This window comes from Apteryx rowi, unplaced genomic scaffold (assembly GCF_003343035.1).
Source record: "Apteryx rowi isolate R43461 unplaced genomic scaffold, aptRow1 scaffold_673, whole genome shotgun sequence".
Classification (NCBI taxonomy): domain Eukaryota; kingdom Metazoa; phylum Chordata; class Aves; order Apterygiformes; family Apterygidae; genus Apteryx; species Apteryx rowi.
This window is the reverse complement of record NW_020450953.1, coordinates 333,564-349,026: the sequence shown is the minus strand read 5'-3', so window position 1 is coordinate 349,026 and position 15,463 is coordinate 333,564. Positions and strand designations below refer to the sequence as shown.

At 54.0% G+C, this 15,463-nt stretch overlaps 1 protein-coding gene and 1 long non-coding RNA gene across 2 annotated transcripts; one reads left to right on the top strand and one right to left on the bottom strand.

The window, feature by feature from the left end:
• The first annotated feature begins 1,794 nt into the window (after nt 1-1,794).
• LOC112975515 lies at nt 1,795-3,167 on the top strand. The gene is made up of 2 exons (XR_003256649.1): nt 1,795-2,266; nt 2,765-3,167. It is a non-coding gene; the product is annotated as an uncharacterized LOC112975515 (long non-coding RNA).
• Nucleotides 3,168-8,165: 4,998 nt separating this feature from the next.
• Nucleotides 8,166-15,089, bottom strand: HJV (hemojuvelin BMP co-receptor). The gene is given in 8 exon segments (XM_026085783.1): nt 8,166-8,783; nt 9,445-9,947; nt 11,228-11,389; nt 13,114-13,243; nt 13,246-13,306; nt 13,395-13,416; nt 14,677-14,791; nt 15,084-15,089. Coding segments are annotated over 8 exon segments (1,617 nt in total).
• Nucleotides 15,090-15,463: the final 374 nt, after the last annotated feature.

The following is a 15,463-nucleotide window of genomic DNA, read 5'->3' as shown; positions in this document are numbered from 1 at the left end:
ATTTTCCTTTGTGCACGGGTCGCGCTGCCGTTTTTATCGTCCGTTTTAAGAGCGATTAATGCTTTCGCAGCTCAGGAAAACAAGCATGGGGAGTGGAGGAAATGGGAGGGCGATATTTCTGGAGCCGCTAAATGAGTAATAAAAAGGCAGGAATGGAAGTGGGGTGGGGGCGGGGGTGGGGGAAGACCGACCTTCCCCCAACCCCCCGAGGAGGAAAGGGTTGTGTTTTTGTTAGGTGTTGTCTTGGTTGTCCTTTGCCCTCCGACAAGGCGCTTGTTTATCCGCGCCTTTCTGGCGCGCGCCCTGCTTTTGTTTTCTTCGCCCTCCTCTCCGTCCCTCAAAGTTAATTCACACCTGTTAGTCCAAACTGATAAACTGGTCGGATAAACATAAGCTGATCCCCTGCCAAACTGCGGGACAAGTTTCCTCGCTGCGAGAGAGTTATTTTGCCCTGTGGTGCGTAATGGAGGAACTGCGCCTTTTCCTGCTGCCTCTGGTCCTGGCAAGCTCTTCCCCATTGTCCCTCGCTAGGGAAAAGGTCCCCGGGCCCACGAGAATTATGGATTTGCTCTAATTTGGTGAAACGAGCTGGGCTTTCTTTGCAGCCTTGCCAGCTATGGGATACGTGATCCCGAAGACTTCGGTTTGGTCCCGGGCCCGCTTGCGCCGTTGCGTTCCTTCGGGATCCGTGTTTGCGCTCCCCGTCTCCGGTTTYCCTCGGTGCCGGTCTCCCAAGGAAGAGGTGTCCAACCTGGCTCTTGCAGCCCACGGTGTCTTTCTCCCCAACTGTCAAACACATTCCAGCGATGTCAAAGGACGATGAAGTCCTCGGCTTGCCAGAGAGATGGTCCAAGGCACGTTCCAAAGCCTGGATCACCTCCAGGTTTCTTTTGATCTGTCGATCAGCCTCTGCCCTTTGCTCCCCTGACCTCCATCTGGCTGGAAAGGCCTCGCCGGTCCCTCCGCCGAAGGAGGAGCAGCTGCAGCTTCCTCAGGATGAGACTCGGTTCACGAGGTTTCCCACGCAAGCAGCACCCTGGGTTAAGCAAGGGATTCGGAAACACTGAGGAATTGTAGCTTGTAAAACAAAAGCTTTGAAATGTCACATCTCTTTAAAAAAAGAAGGACATCAAAGAGAAGCCAGTTATGTTTTGGGGCAGAGACCAGCTCTTGGGCGCTTCCTCCCTTCCACTAAGTAATTTTTTTAAGGCCCTGGCCCCCCCTCTCAGCTTGTTTTCCTCTGGCAACATGTTGCTTGGAGGATCCCTCCAGGCTTGGTGGTGGACACAGGGAAGGAGAAAAGTCACCACTGGGGCCACTGTGCTCCAGGTGGATGGGGAGAGCGGCCCAGAGCCTTCTCCTCACTGGCCATGGGCTGGTGACGGTGGGGAGAGCTGCATGACTAATTGGATGAGATGGGGACAACCCAGTCACGAAGAGCAGGGATGGGCCCAGTTAGAAACTATGCGCTGAGATGACTCACTGGCGGCAGGGGCTGTTGAGTGGGTCATGGGGAAACGATTAGGTGAGGCAGAAACTGGGCAGCACGAATTGGCAGCTCTCCCCGCTTCCTTTTTGGTGCCATGCTCCATACCTGCAAGGTTGGGTTTTTTTTCTGGATGCTGCCCTTCTGCCCGTGGTTGATCTGAAGCCTGCTTGTAATATAACCTTGATGCACAAGAGCACTCATAAAAGCCTTTATTTTCTAGTCTCGGTTACAGGGAGTCACTGCCCGCCGTTGCCTGGAGAAATCACGCTCCTCTCGTTGCTGGTTGTCCTTTGCCCCGTCTATCAGTCTCAGCCCAGATAACTGGCTCCCAGCCCCGAAAAGCGCTGGGAAAGCTTGCAGCCTGCCTGCTCGGAGGCTGCTGCCTGGTGCAGAGCTCCCGGGAGCTTCTTGGGGCTGTTTTTGCCATTTTTTCGCCATATATGGTTGCTTCTAGCAAATTCGAGGCGGGGAGGGGAAAGAGAGGGACGCAAAGTGATTCCCGATGGCCTGAGCAAAGGGACAGAGTGTGCCTGTCGTGCGAACGGGAGCGGGAGCTGGGGCGGAAAAGGCATTTCCTTTGGCAAGGGTGGGAAGGGATTAACTGAGGGTTGAGATGGAGACTGTACTTGACCTATGTGCATACAGCGAGCGGCGCTTGAAAATCCCACGCTGATTGCGCCGGGTGTGTGTCCCTGCAGCTGGAAAACAAGGGACCGATGGACTCCTGTGGCTCCTGGAAAGCCACCGCTATCCYGCACTTCTCTCCCCGCTGCCCAGGTTTGGCTGCGGCTGACTTCAGTACAACTTTGACGGTGTAAAGGGCCACCTGGGATGGTCTAGGTTCGAAGTGTGGCAGAAAGGCTGATGCGGGGAAGCGAGGGGAGCGATTCGCTTTCAGTTTCGGAATAAAAAGGGACGTTTTGATGAAGATGCTAAGGCTTGCGGTGCCTGGTTTTGAGGCACGGCGGCTCAACCCTGCCGGGGGACTGTAATACAGCCCCGGCTGATGGGGGATGAACATGGCTACTATTCAATAGCTCTGCAGGGACCTGCATGAAATGAGTTTGAAAGGTCTCAGCCACACGGTGCAGATGCCCACTGCAGGTTTCTGAAGGCAGCTTTTTGCTGGGTTTGTCCATGAGCAACAGCGACGGCTGTTTACTGTTGGCAGTAATTCTTGGTGCTGTGTAGGCTGTGTAGTGTTTTGAAATGCCTTATGGCATATGTATCACAGTGTGAGATCCTCTTTTCTCCTTCCCCATCCTGGCTGAACAGGGAGAAGCCTCTCTGGGGATCTGGCGTGAGAATTTTCCCCAGGGCACCAGGTTTCCAGCCTCTGCCAGCAGTGCAATGTGAAAAAAAAACTCTTTCCGGCGGATKTTTTTTTTGCTGTGATGGGATATCTTCACTTCTAGTCTCGCCAGACTGAGATTTTGCAATAAGGAGGGGAAAGCCAGAGCTGAGCGTCAGCAGTCCGTGCTAGAGCCTGAATTCAGCTGTCCACAAACAAGGAGGAATTTGAGTGCGGAGTCTGGGAAGTCCCGTGCCTTTCACCTGCTCCGGGCAGGACGACTCAGTTGTGCCAACTGCCTCCTTGCTTCGGCTGGGAGAATGTGACTGTGCTCGGCTCCCTCTTTTAAGAAAATGCCTGCAAAAAGAAATCGCTGTACAAAACCGATCCGCCTGGTCCTCTTTGTCTTTTGGTGTCGGTCGCCTTTTACAGATGTTATTGTTATTAACAGAGGAAAAAGTATTGTATAGCCAAAGATTTCCTGACCTTCCATCCCCGCTCCATCCGGCTGTCCCTTGAAAGGCCCTGTCAGGGGCCTGCGGATGCTGGAAGGAGCAAAGGAAGAAGGAAAATTTCTTACTCTTCAGCAGCCAAGGCAAACCCACGCGCAGCTTTCCCTGGGCCATGCGTGGTGGACGGCCTCGTCCTCACCTCCAGCCAGTGCTGATGGGCTCAGAGCCCATCAGTGGCAGGGGATGAGGACTCCCCCCCTGGAGATGCCAACCCCAAACAAGGTCCCTAATGTAGATACCCAGGTGAGGTGGCTAAAGCTGGGCAGTAGGAAGTCCCTTCCCATACCGCCTTTGCCCTCACTGATCTCACATGCTTGTTATCACTAGAAAACCTGGCCAAATTCTGGAACCTTTATGGGAACATTTCGTGGTATTTTGGTTGAGGATAGAAATCCCTTGGGCAGAGCTGGGCTGTCGATGTTGGGACAAGCTCCTGATACCACCAGAGCACTGCCTCTCATGTCTTGGTGTGCATGGACATCTAGAGGCCTTTTCCGGAACAACGTGCGGCTGTTGAACCACAGGGATGATTTTTCTCCATCCATCTTTACAGGCTGGCTGCTTGGATTACATACACGATAGACTAATAATATCARTGCTTTGGGCTGCCCAGTCCTAGGTGCAAAGGGAGTTTAAGAGGAGACGAGTGGAGCTGCAGGAAAATTTGACTGATACGAGCAAATTTTGAGCTTGCTAGTTATAAATTTGTAAAGGTGAGAACGAGTCTTGATCTTCACTTTGTGTATTACCTGGCTACAAGAAGAAGAAAAAGGAATGACTGAAAGAAACTTGTGAAAATCAGGATCTGGATAAACAGGGATATGCCAGTTCACAAGGAAAGCTGTAGGATGGACCGCAAGAGATCCGGGTTCTGTTCATCTGCTGTTAGCTCACCAAACGTCACTGACAGCTTATTTCTTTTTTCAGTGATCTTGCCAAATGCCTGGAGAGTGTCGGGCAGAAAGCCCTTACGCGAGGTGGCGATCCACACCAAAACGTGCCCGTTTCAGCAGCAGCYGTTCTCATTCACATTTCCTGCGAGAGTCTTTGGCTGTTACAAACACRGGGAAGCCGCATCCACCCCTGAGCTCTGAGGAGGAAGCTCGCGTCTTGGCCTTAACATCTCATTGACAAAACGTGTCACAATTTGGCATGAAACACACTGGGCAAACCTGAATTTTTGGATGTCTTTTAAATCAGTGCTACCATTTTGAAGACCTGCTTCCGATTTGGACAGCTCTGCTTTGGAGCGTCGGATTTTCGGCTTGGCAGCTCTGATTTGCACAGCTTTGTACCCTCATTGCAACAGYGGGAGCTGGCAAACCTGGCTACCTCTGATGATTGTTGTTTTATGGCATGTAGGAGCAGCTGCTAATGAAGATTCGGCTTTGGCTGCTAAACCTCCTGCCCCAGGGCCTTGGCATTTCTCTATCTATTAGAAATCAGGGCAAGACAGGATGTAAGGGGAACAGATTGTCCCATCCGTGCCTTGTGCAGCATTCCCACACCTTCCTCGGAGGCCTGGCACTGGCTGCCATTGACGGCTGTGTACGAGGGCAAATGAAGCCCCGGTCTGATCCAGGCTGGGAACTCCCTTGCTCCAACCGCTCAGGTTGGGCATCCAGACCCAGAATGGCCAAAACTAGGCTTGTGTTTGCAAACGCTGGCCAGTGCTGCCAGTGTCTTTTTTAGCAGGTGACATATGCTAGGAAACTAAGGGCTCAATCCAAAGTCTACTGACGTCAATGGAAATACTCTTGTTGACATCAATGGGGCTTGGATCCACGCCTACGTTCCACTTCTTTATTTCAGACTGCAATCTGTCAGAGGTAGAAAGGTCTCTCTTCTACTTAGAGACTTTAGCACGTCTTTGAAAGGTCTTGCTTCTTCCAAAATCATTAAATTTAGGATGCAGAGTACAGAACAATTCTGAGAGCAGGCTCAAACCYGTTAACGCTGTGCATGTTCCCTCCAAGTTGCTGGCTATTAGCCAGGCTGCAGCTCAGGTTTAAGTGCCTGCGTCGTATGCAAGGAAGGTGGTGACATTGGCTGTGACATGCTTTGACTACCCAATGCCTGCTCTAACCCGTATCGGAGCTTCAGACCTGCCTGAGCTGCTCAAGGTGGTCTAGCTCACTGCTTCCAGGGAGCTTGGCCAAAGCCCTTCTTGTGGGCTTCAGGGTTTGTCAGGTGGATGATGAGTGTGAGGCCTTGAATCTGCCTTTCACAGCAGACCTAGGAAGCTCTGGTTTTCTTTCCAATGGGAACAAAGTCTTCAGAGCCCAATTCATTGCTCCCTTCCTAGATGGGGAGTTTCCCAGGCTGGGAAGAGYGTGTCTGAAGACCAGCCCTTCTGCAGAGTGCCATGCTAGCACTCACCACACTCCGCTTTTGGGCAGAGCCAATGCACCGGCATGGTGCTAAGAGACATGTGCTGGGCCAGTCTGCCTCACCACTTCCCTGCCATGCCYAGGGCTCGCGCAGCATCACCTCTGCTGCCTCCGTGCTGCTGCTGGGTCCTGGGGGCTCCTCCATCCCCCTTATACAACTGTGGAGGTGCAAAGAGCTGAGCCTGGGGGTGAGCCTGGCCCAGCACGCCTCCAAGGGTCATCAACCAGTGAGGTCCTGATCAGGAAAACCACCCTCTCCCCACACTATGCTTGTTAACTAGAAATACTAGCTAAAATTTAATGGATAATTATATTCKGCATCATAAAATCTGTCCCCGCTGCATTAGTTGCTATCAGTTGCGTAGCGTTGCTGTGCGCTGTTAAAGACCTGCYGTTTTGCACCCTGGAAGCAGATAATTTTATTGCTGGATAAGGTCAATCATGTTTCTCTAAGGATCTCCAAGAGCATTAACCCCACAGCCTGTGCAGGGCTCCTGAGTATTTGATCATTGCTACCACAGGGACCTGCAGTCTTCTGCAAACGGTGGCCCTTCCCGTCCTGTGAAGTGGTGGAGCGTGGCAGCACGGCGGGCTGGCTTCCTCTCCTGATTCAGAGCGTGTATATATAGACCACACAGTGCTCCAGAGTAAAAGGAGCAGTGGGTGGAAGGCAAGATATTATTATCTACACCTGCTGCTGCCGACCAAAGAAATAAGAGACAGATGACAGGAAATGAGGACTTCAAAAATAGACACCTTTAATGTCAAAACGTTCAGGGATTAGTGAGAGCACCATACAAGAAACAGAGAAACTCTCACGCTAGTTGCCGTGTGCTTTGAGTGTACATTGGAGGAAGAAATATGCTGATATAGCTAAGAAACTTCTCCGTATTCACTCTTTGTCCAGGTCCTGTCCAGAAGAGCCAGAGAAAGAAAAAGTGACCAAAGTAACTGTAGGGATACTGAGACAGGAACTGTAAAATCTTGCTTAACTATTTAACAGCTCCTGCCTACCTAGATGATTTGCAATACTCTTTCACAGAGCAGCATGCCCAAATCCTTCAGCTTACTTCCCTAAAGCACTGCCTCCACAAGGCTGGAGCCTTGCGGTGCTCCTCTTACAGCTCCCGCAGGACAAGGATGGCAAAGGTTTTGATGTGAGCCCTCTTTATTAAAAAAAAAAAAAAGAAGTCTTTGCATATGAAAAATATTTGTTAACAAATAGAACTCTATCCACTTTTCTTAAAACCTCTTAAATATATTAAACATCTAATTTGGCCTCACCTCAATGTTTATGTACACCTTCTAATAGTTCACCTCCCCATCGATACAGTCAAATCGCTTTTTGCCAGTTCAGCATCTTTGCCGTTAATTCTCTTTTTCAAGTCATACCAACAGTCTTGGTTGGATTGGAACTGGGTTGTGACAGCACCAGAGAAAGTTGGGCCCAAGGGAGAGGAACGCTGGGTCATTTTCTCTCTCCCACCTCACTGAAACTCAACACTGGTCCAAAGTCCAGAACTTGCTATATTGAGTCCTAGACAGGTGCCAAGACAACAACAAAGAAAAATAGCAACAGTAGATGAAATTTCAGAGACCTGATGTTTTGCAACGCCAGACGGCTAGAAATTAGCACTAATCCAGAGTTGCTGTCCGTCAGTTACTAATCCAGAGAAAGGAGAATACAGTATAAAACGTTTGATTTCTAGCTCTTGTGGTAAAGAAAATCTCAAACCTTGGTCACGTCATGCTGATGACCATCTTACCGCCTGACTTTGCTCTAACATGACTTCAGTAGCAGGTAGGTCAAGGAGTCCCAAATCCATAAAACAATGTTTTCTGACTGCTAAAAATTGGGATCTGGGCTCTGAGACCATTCTTTCTAAATCTGTAAGGTTCCTTAGCAAAAATCTGCTCTAGTAACACTGGAATAAATGTGTGAAGCAAGCTTACTGAAAGGACCAATATCTTGTAAGGTACCGAATTTGTGCCTGTCAGGAGCACTCAAAGGCTTGGCAGGGCAGGGAGGTTCTCTAAATACCTCTTCCAAGTGGTGGGATCAAAAGAATAATACCGAGGACGGCACAAGTGAGCAGGCGTTCAACCCCTGTGCGTTTCTTTTTCTTTGATACGGCTTGCAATGTCCTGATCTTTAGGGGAAAAAAAACGCATCAGAATCCAAAATACAAAACTGAATGGCCTTCTGGGAGAGGAAGATTTAATCGATGCTGACCTCCACGTCGATGAGAACAGTGGATACAAACAGGTATTTCGCTGCCTTTCATCTCGAGTGCTCCCCCCTCCAAAGATCTGGCTCTCCAATTCCACGTTGCCGCAGAGATACTCGATCCTAGCTAAGGCGTCTTTCTTGATCTGCAAGGTACAATCCTTGAGTCAGCAGCTCTTATGTTACCCCTTTGGACTGTCCCTTGGATGTGTCCCCTGTGCTGTATGTCATGCCAGCGAGTGCCAGCCAACAAGAGTTAAAAGTGCAACTGAATAGCCCAAAGACTAGAGGTGAGGAGGAGGAGTAAGGAGGAAGAGGTGTGCCAGCAGCCAGCCCCAGCCTGGAAGATGTGCAGTTTCTCAGCATTGGGAAGGAAGACACGGGCATCCTCCAGGGCTCCGTGAGCTGCCATGGTGAAGCTGGCGTCCCCTGAGGTTACCACGTCAAAGACGCACGACTGGAAGTAGACGTCCTCCACGGGCAGCATCTCCTTGCAGAGCGCGCGGGCTGTCTCGGCTGCCATCTGGCCCTGGCAGCACTCTCTGCGGGAGATGCGCTGACTGAGGGGGCAGCCGCCCACGCAGAGCTGCAGGTCTTGCTCTTCCGTGAAGGAGCGCGCCACCTCCTCGGCTGCCCGGATGGAGAAGGAGAGCTGGCGCCCAGCCTGGCGGATGGCAATGGTGGTGCCGATGTACTCTGCCCGGATCTCCACGTGCTGCCCAGGCGAGTGTTCCCGGATAGCCAAGCTGCTTCCCCCTGGCCTCTCGCCGCCGTTGACCGAGCCGTCCTCAAAGGCAGCGGGAAGGTTGTCTATCTCAGCCTGGTAGACCTTCTGGTCAATGCATTCCTTCATGTTCTTGAATATGATGGTGAGCTGCACACAGAGAGAGGATCAGAGGCAGTTTGATCTGTCTCGCCAGGCTCCCCCATGGGAATCACAGACATGTCCCCACCCCAGGTTCCAGCTCACCCGTGTTTGCCTCACCAGAGCATCCCTTCTGCCCCATACCATCTCACCCACATCGCTGCGGTCCTGCTAGGAAAGCAATTTGTGTCCTTCTCTCCTTAAAACTGAGAAGGAGCCAGGCCTGGATAGACAGCACGGAGGTAACCCGTAGACCACACAGCCATCCCCAGGCAGCAGTGTTATCCTGCCGGGCAATGGGAGCGCTTGCAGGTCTCTCTGATCCCCTCAAGGACCTTCATCCCACTTGTTCCTGGGAACATTAATTCCTGATCCCACGGGAGTTTAGCTGAAGCTGTTGCTACCCTCCCCAGCCCTTTTAGTGAGGCACATCCTCACTTTAAGCATTGAAATACCCTGCTTGAGGGGTGGGATTGGACTAGATGATCTCCAGAGGTCCCTTCCGACCACAACCGTTCTGTGAAATAGATGGTGGTTTAAGGGAAAAGGTGATGCGGGGGCATCTGCCGTCTCTGTAACAGGGCAATCATCTTTGCAGGGACTGCCCAAAGCCATTCCTACAACCCAGAGGTGAACGGATTTGCTGCCAAGCCCTAGGCGAGAACGTTACCTTGCTAGTAACCGTAGCGTTGGACCCCTTGGCCACCRGTGAGCTGGTTGCTTGCACAAACAAGTAGTCATTGTCCAAGAGAGGCCAGGAACCCTCCACCCTGCAAGTGTGGAAGTCGTCATGGAAAGTACGGATGTGGGGGTCCCCGAAGGCCGCGCAGTGCTGGTAGCTGGGGGGCTGGCCGTGCTTGTAGAGGAAACTCTTCTCGTAGTTGCAGATATCCAGAGACTCGAAGCCCTGGTGGTTGGGGGCCGGTGGCCGGGGCCGGGGTGGYGAGACAGGGCCTTCCTTGGAGCAGTTGTTTTGGATCATGAGGTCCTCAATGCCGTGGACGGCAGAGTGGTAGGCCAGGTCRCCCCGGCAAGTGCGGGCCGTCTTGCGGGTGCAATGGGAGTAGGAGCGGAGGGCGCTGCAGTACGCCACGTTCCTGTTGGAGCCACGCAGGTTGAGGGTGGCAGCCACGTACTCGGAGTTGCAGCGCAGGATCTTGCACTGGGAAGAAACTGGGAGAGACGGGGTGGCCCAGGGCATCCCAGGAGGGCTGGAGGGCTGCGGAAGGGGCAGCCCCCTCTCCTCCCACCGCTTCCCCCCATCTGGCCCGCTCCAGATCTCACGATGGAGATGCTCGCTGCAAGCACCTGTCTCCCTGTATTAAGTAACTTGGTGGCTAATCTAAATGATTTGGTTCTTGGATGCCTGAAGGGAAGGGATYCAGGGTTGCTGCTGCAGAAACCAGTGCAGAGGGCAGCCCAGGGCGAAATCACGGGACCAAAGGGGTGCGCTGAAGCAATTGGGATATGAGACTGTACCCAGGGCACGAACGCGGCTGAGAGCCAGGACGCTAGTTACGACTGTGACCCTGGGACGTGGCACAGAGAGGGATTCTTTGCCCCGGGGCTTGCCAGTGGCCGAACGGGAATTTCTGAGCTGGGAAACCCCTTCTTGCCATTTCAAGCCTGGTCGGGCTGTGCAATCGCTCTTTCGTGATGGATTGGACTGCCCCAAGGTGACCCAACCCCTCAACTGGGATTTCTCAGGGCCGCAGAAGGCAGTGCCATGTGCCACAGCTCCAGAAGGGCTAACGAAGGGCTGGCTGAGCCCAGCCCAGCTGGGACCACTCAGCTCATTAGGCAGAGGGCTTATAAGGGGCAGCTGCCCACCAGGGAGAAGGGATTGGCCCTTGGAGGAGGTGGGTGCTGGCTGGTGAGGTTCTCTGGGCTGGGTTGCCCTGGGGGAGGGAGTGGATCAAAGCCTGCTGTTGTCTGGGTGCTGGGAAGTGAGTTTAAGCTTTGGGATGTGCAGGTCTGAGTCCTCCTGATAGAGGTTCTGGGGTGTAAGGAGAAAAGTGAGGGTCTGAGTGATGGATGCGACTGGTGCCTTTTGCTGGAAATGGCTCTGGAAGAGTGTGGACTTTGGGTGGTGGCTGGTCAAGTGGAACAGTGATTGTGCCCTGCTGTCCCTGCCTTATCCCTGGAGACAGGCAAATCTGCTAGGGGGTCTCCCAGGGAAGCTGCTGGGGGGCAGGGGGATGCCCTCCTTGTGAGGGCAGATGATGGTGATGGGAAGTGCTGCCTGTGTTTCCCTCCAGCTGAGCTGGGGACAAGGGTGCCCTGAGAGTGCCTGAGCCTCATGGTTGCAATGAAAGGCTCTTCTGCTTTCTCCAGTCACCTCTTAGCAGCTCTGCCATGGTTTTACCCTCCCTGCACCCTCAGGCTGCAGTTCCCACTGGTTGTTCTTGCCATGGATGTGGCTCTGGTGTGACTCTGCCCATCTGGTTCCTTACCATGCTGGCAGAAGAGGAGGAGGAAGAGTGCTCTCAGGAAGAAGCAGGGGGGTTCCAGCTGCCCAGGGCTCTTACTGCTGGCAGATTTCCCCATTCCAATCCATCCAGAGCTGGGGGAGCTGCTCACCTGCTGGCTTGTCTCTGCTTCATTCAGCAGGTCACCTGGAAGCAAGGAAGAGACAGGATCTGAGACGCACYGCCTAATGTGAGCGGTGGCAGAGCTGCAGGTATGGAGCTGCCAGGGTCCAGGCAGCTGCAAGATGAAGTCCTGCAGGGCTTGGCTGCATCGCTGCTGCTCCTGGGGGGAGGCAGGCTTTCAGGCAAAATCCCAGAGGGCTTGATTTCTTTTTTTAGCTGCTTTCAGCCCCTGCAGCTCATCTTCCAGCCAGAGGCAGCTGCATGATGTAGTTCAGTGTGTCAAGCAGTTAAAACTTCCATCTGCCCTCAAAYGGGATCGGTTAGTCCTGCAGGCTTGAAGAGACTTTGTGGCATGGATGAGAGCAGCCGATGAGTGCAGCAAGGACCCAAGCTGTCCTAGATGTTGGGTGCAGTGTGGGCTGCCTCCGGCACACTGCTATCTCCAGCCATGACACCGGCTGGAGAGGGTCAGTTAAAAAGCAAGATGTGGAGCACAGCATCCAAGGGGGTAGGAGCTGAAAAAACAAATTCTCAGTGTTGCTACCATGAGGTCCACAACCAGCATCACTGGGAGATGCTGCATCCCCTGCTCTGCCGAAAACCCGCATGCAGCTCTTCTTCCCAAAGCTGGGAAAGGCACTTGCTGGCTCCTGGCGCTCCCTGCATGCCGGGAGGCTTGAGCTGGCCGAAGGGGGAATGCCAGGAGCACATCCCTGCTTGGTGCATGCTTAATCATGTCAGACAGCTGGCCGCGGCAGGAGGAGGTGCAGCCGTGGTTAAATTTATCTTCCCTTCTGCCTCATCGAGGCTGCSTATTGCTGTCCTCGGGGGCTGATTTTAACAGCTGGTTATTAGTCACTTGTTAGTCAGATAGTCTTTTGCAAAGGTCCTTTGGAAGCTGCTGTGTGGGAAATGAGTATTTCTCCTCCAAGCCTGTGTGAGATGCCAGTTGCTGCCCACAGGGATGTACCTGGGGAGCCCAAGGTGTGCGGATTAGTGATGCTGTGACTGCTCTGAAGTGCAAGCTGCAACCAGGCAGGAAAAGAGGCCAAAGTCCCATCCTTTCCCAAAAATGGGAAACTGCAGCCCCACCAGCTCTGTCCAGCACCTTTTGGCTCCCTTTGCTGTGGCTGCAGCAGCCAAAAAAATGCTGTTAGTCGTGCAGGTTGGTGCGGTGACATAGCTGTGAGCTGGCTGCCCCCATGTGCCTCTGCCAGCTGGATTCATGGCTGAAGGGGGCAGATGTCTGGAGCAAAAACACGCTCCAGCTCCGCTGGCGATGCTCCGGCTGCCAGCTGCTCTCGGCCGCGAGGACTAGCTGAGCCGAGTGTGCTGGAGGAGAGGAGCTGGGGCATGGGGACATGAGCAGAGACCTCAGCGCTGCCCCAAAACCCTTGGAGGAGGTGGCATGGGGGGGGACCTGTCCCTGCTGCGATGCTTAGAAATAAACACCTGGTTAATGTGTAGCGGAGAAGCGCAGCTCTGGCCAGGGCTGGGAAATGGAGAGGCCCTGCAGGCGGTGGGACTTTCTCTGKGATGTCCCCATCCCTGCGGTTTTAGGAGGAGAGAGGCAGCAGCTAGAGGCCCCAGGGCAGCCGGAGGTGATGCTGGCTCCTGGGATCTGCCAGGCAGGGCACAAGCGGCAYGGACCCTCTGCCCAGCTCTCCTGGGACCACCTGCACCCCAGACCCCAGGGCACCTCTGGGTGCTGCTCTCCCCTCTCCTTGGACCCTCATCCCTGTCCTTACCTGTGTCGGCCTCCTCCAGAGACAACCTGGCTCCTGGTGCAGAGATCCCTTCCCTGGGGGACACCTGGGCTGGCTTGTCCTTGTCACCTGGCTCTACYCCCAGTGACAGCCAGGGAGATCCATGGGAGGACAGCAGGGAAAATGCCACCCTCTGTCCCAGGCATGGCCCCGCAGCTGGATAAAATCCCCGGTGCTGCTGGGGAGAGCCTTGCTGGGGCGCCGGGCGGCTCGCGCGGCCCCTCCGTGGGGCGGCCAGGTCCCCGCTCCTCCTCCCTAGCTACCTTTGCTCTGTCACCTTCCCCCCTGCGGGGCAGCAGATGGGTGTCGAAATAGAGCCGCCTAAATTTAGACAGGCTCGAACCCAGCCAAGAACAGCAGGCGCACGGTGCAAAGGGAGTCCGTGCCCGGCTGGGGGGTCGGGGAGCCCCCGGACCTGCCTGGCCGGCCAAATCCTGTTGCAAATTGGCTGCAGCCCTGTGGTCTGAGTCCCTGTGACTTTGCTTCCCACYGGGACCTGGGGGTTTCTAGTCATTCCCTGGATAGCTCTGCTCCCATGTGGGGAAACTGAGGCACAGGCTGGTTAGAGGGGGCCTGGCAGAGCTTTTCTGGGTCCCAGGCTGGCCGTGGCGCTTGGAGGAGCCCCGTTTTGCCCCATGGGGAGGACWGCGGGCAGCAAACAGCTTCCAGGTGCCCTGCTGAGTCCCGAGTRCAAACAYGGCACGGGCCAAAGGTGGCCTGYGTCACCRGGGGTCGGTGACCGCCAGGCCAYGTGGGCTTTCCCRAAAGCTGCCTGCAAGGGCTTGGATGCAGCCATGTGAACCAGGGAGGAGAAAGGGGGAGGTTATAGCTCAAGTACTGGGCCAGGATCAAAGAAAATCAAATATCCAAGGAAGATGGTTTTGATATCCTTCACTTGCTAACTATCAGGCTTCTCCTGGGGTGATCTATCCATCTAGGATCCCTGGCCCTTGGGTCTGGAGCGAGGATTGAAAGCAGGTCCCTCGGCACCCCCAGAGCCAAAGAACCAATAAACCCCTTTGGAAACATTTCAGAGAAACCTTCCCGCTTCCTAACCCAAACTCCTGCTGTTTTCCAGGCCTTGCTCTTCACCGCGAGATGTGAAGCCTTGCAGATCTGCAGCGCCCTCGATGTGTTTGCACCGGCAGCCTCATGCCAGCCCCCAAGGATGGGGAAGGATGCGGAAGGAGACCAAACAGCCAGGTTTAACCGAAACAGGTACTGCAATGCACCTCCCAGGGGGGATCGCTCCTGATTTCTGCAGCTTGCCTCTAAATAGGTTTGGGTTCTTGTTTAATGATGGGGGGAAAGGGCTTTTCCCCCTCCGACCCTCGGACTGGGTCATAGCAGCTGCTAAACTGCTCTTCACCCAGAGAACAGGGGAGGGAAGGACGCACRGCCACTTTATTGTAGAATAAGCTTAAATCTACGGCCACAGGCTCATGTTTAAGTCTGTTGGAGCCCGCCTTGGAGGCAATGGTTAGAGGAAAGGAAAACAAAGAAGAAAACATGGACATGGGTTGAAATCCCAGCTGGGATTGCTACCAGCAGCCTCCAGCAGAGGAAGAGGTTTGGGACTCCCAGGTCTTTGCTGCCGGGGCACGTGGAGGCTTGGTGGCTCTTTTGCCTGCCCCGTGTTTATGCGCTGGGTCTCCGTTACCTGGTAACAAGGGGCTGAGATAACCGGACAGTGGAAAAAATCTTGCTTAAAAAAAATAAATAAATAACCCCCAAATCCCAGCGTAGCCTGCCGAGGTCCGTCCCAGCCTGGTGTCCTCTCCATCTGTTGCCGCGCGCTTCCCCGCAGCGAGCCCCAGGCGTGGACACCCACCGAGGGAATCGGTTACATGCGGGCTGGGAGATGGGGGCAGGCAGGTGGGAATTCTTCTGGGAACAGCAGACGGTACCATCTGGGCTTGGAGAGAGCCGAGGCCTCTTGGCATCCCACCTACCCGCATTGCCGGGAACCTCTGGATCGGGCTGGGAAACTCCGAATGGAGGAATTGGAATGGGATACCCAGGTTGCTGTTAAGGCCAGGTCCTGGGATCTCTTTTTTCCTGCCTCATAGCTCAACTGGGTGTTGCGAGTGCATCTCTCCAGCACTGGGAATTGGGCGCGTGCTGTACTTTGTCCATGCTGTGAAACCGAGCTGTTGATTGCTTTAACACTGTCAATGCACAGCAGCTCTYGGAGCCGGGGGCTGCAGGCATATGTTGGGCCGAGGAGGCTGGGAATTTCTCCCGAGCTGGCAGAGAGTCACGGTACCAAGACAAAAGCATCTGTGATCAAACCACTTAGGGATGCCAAATCCCCCCCCCTTCCCACCGATGG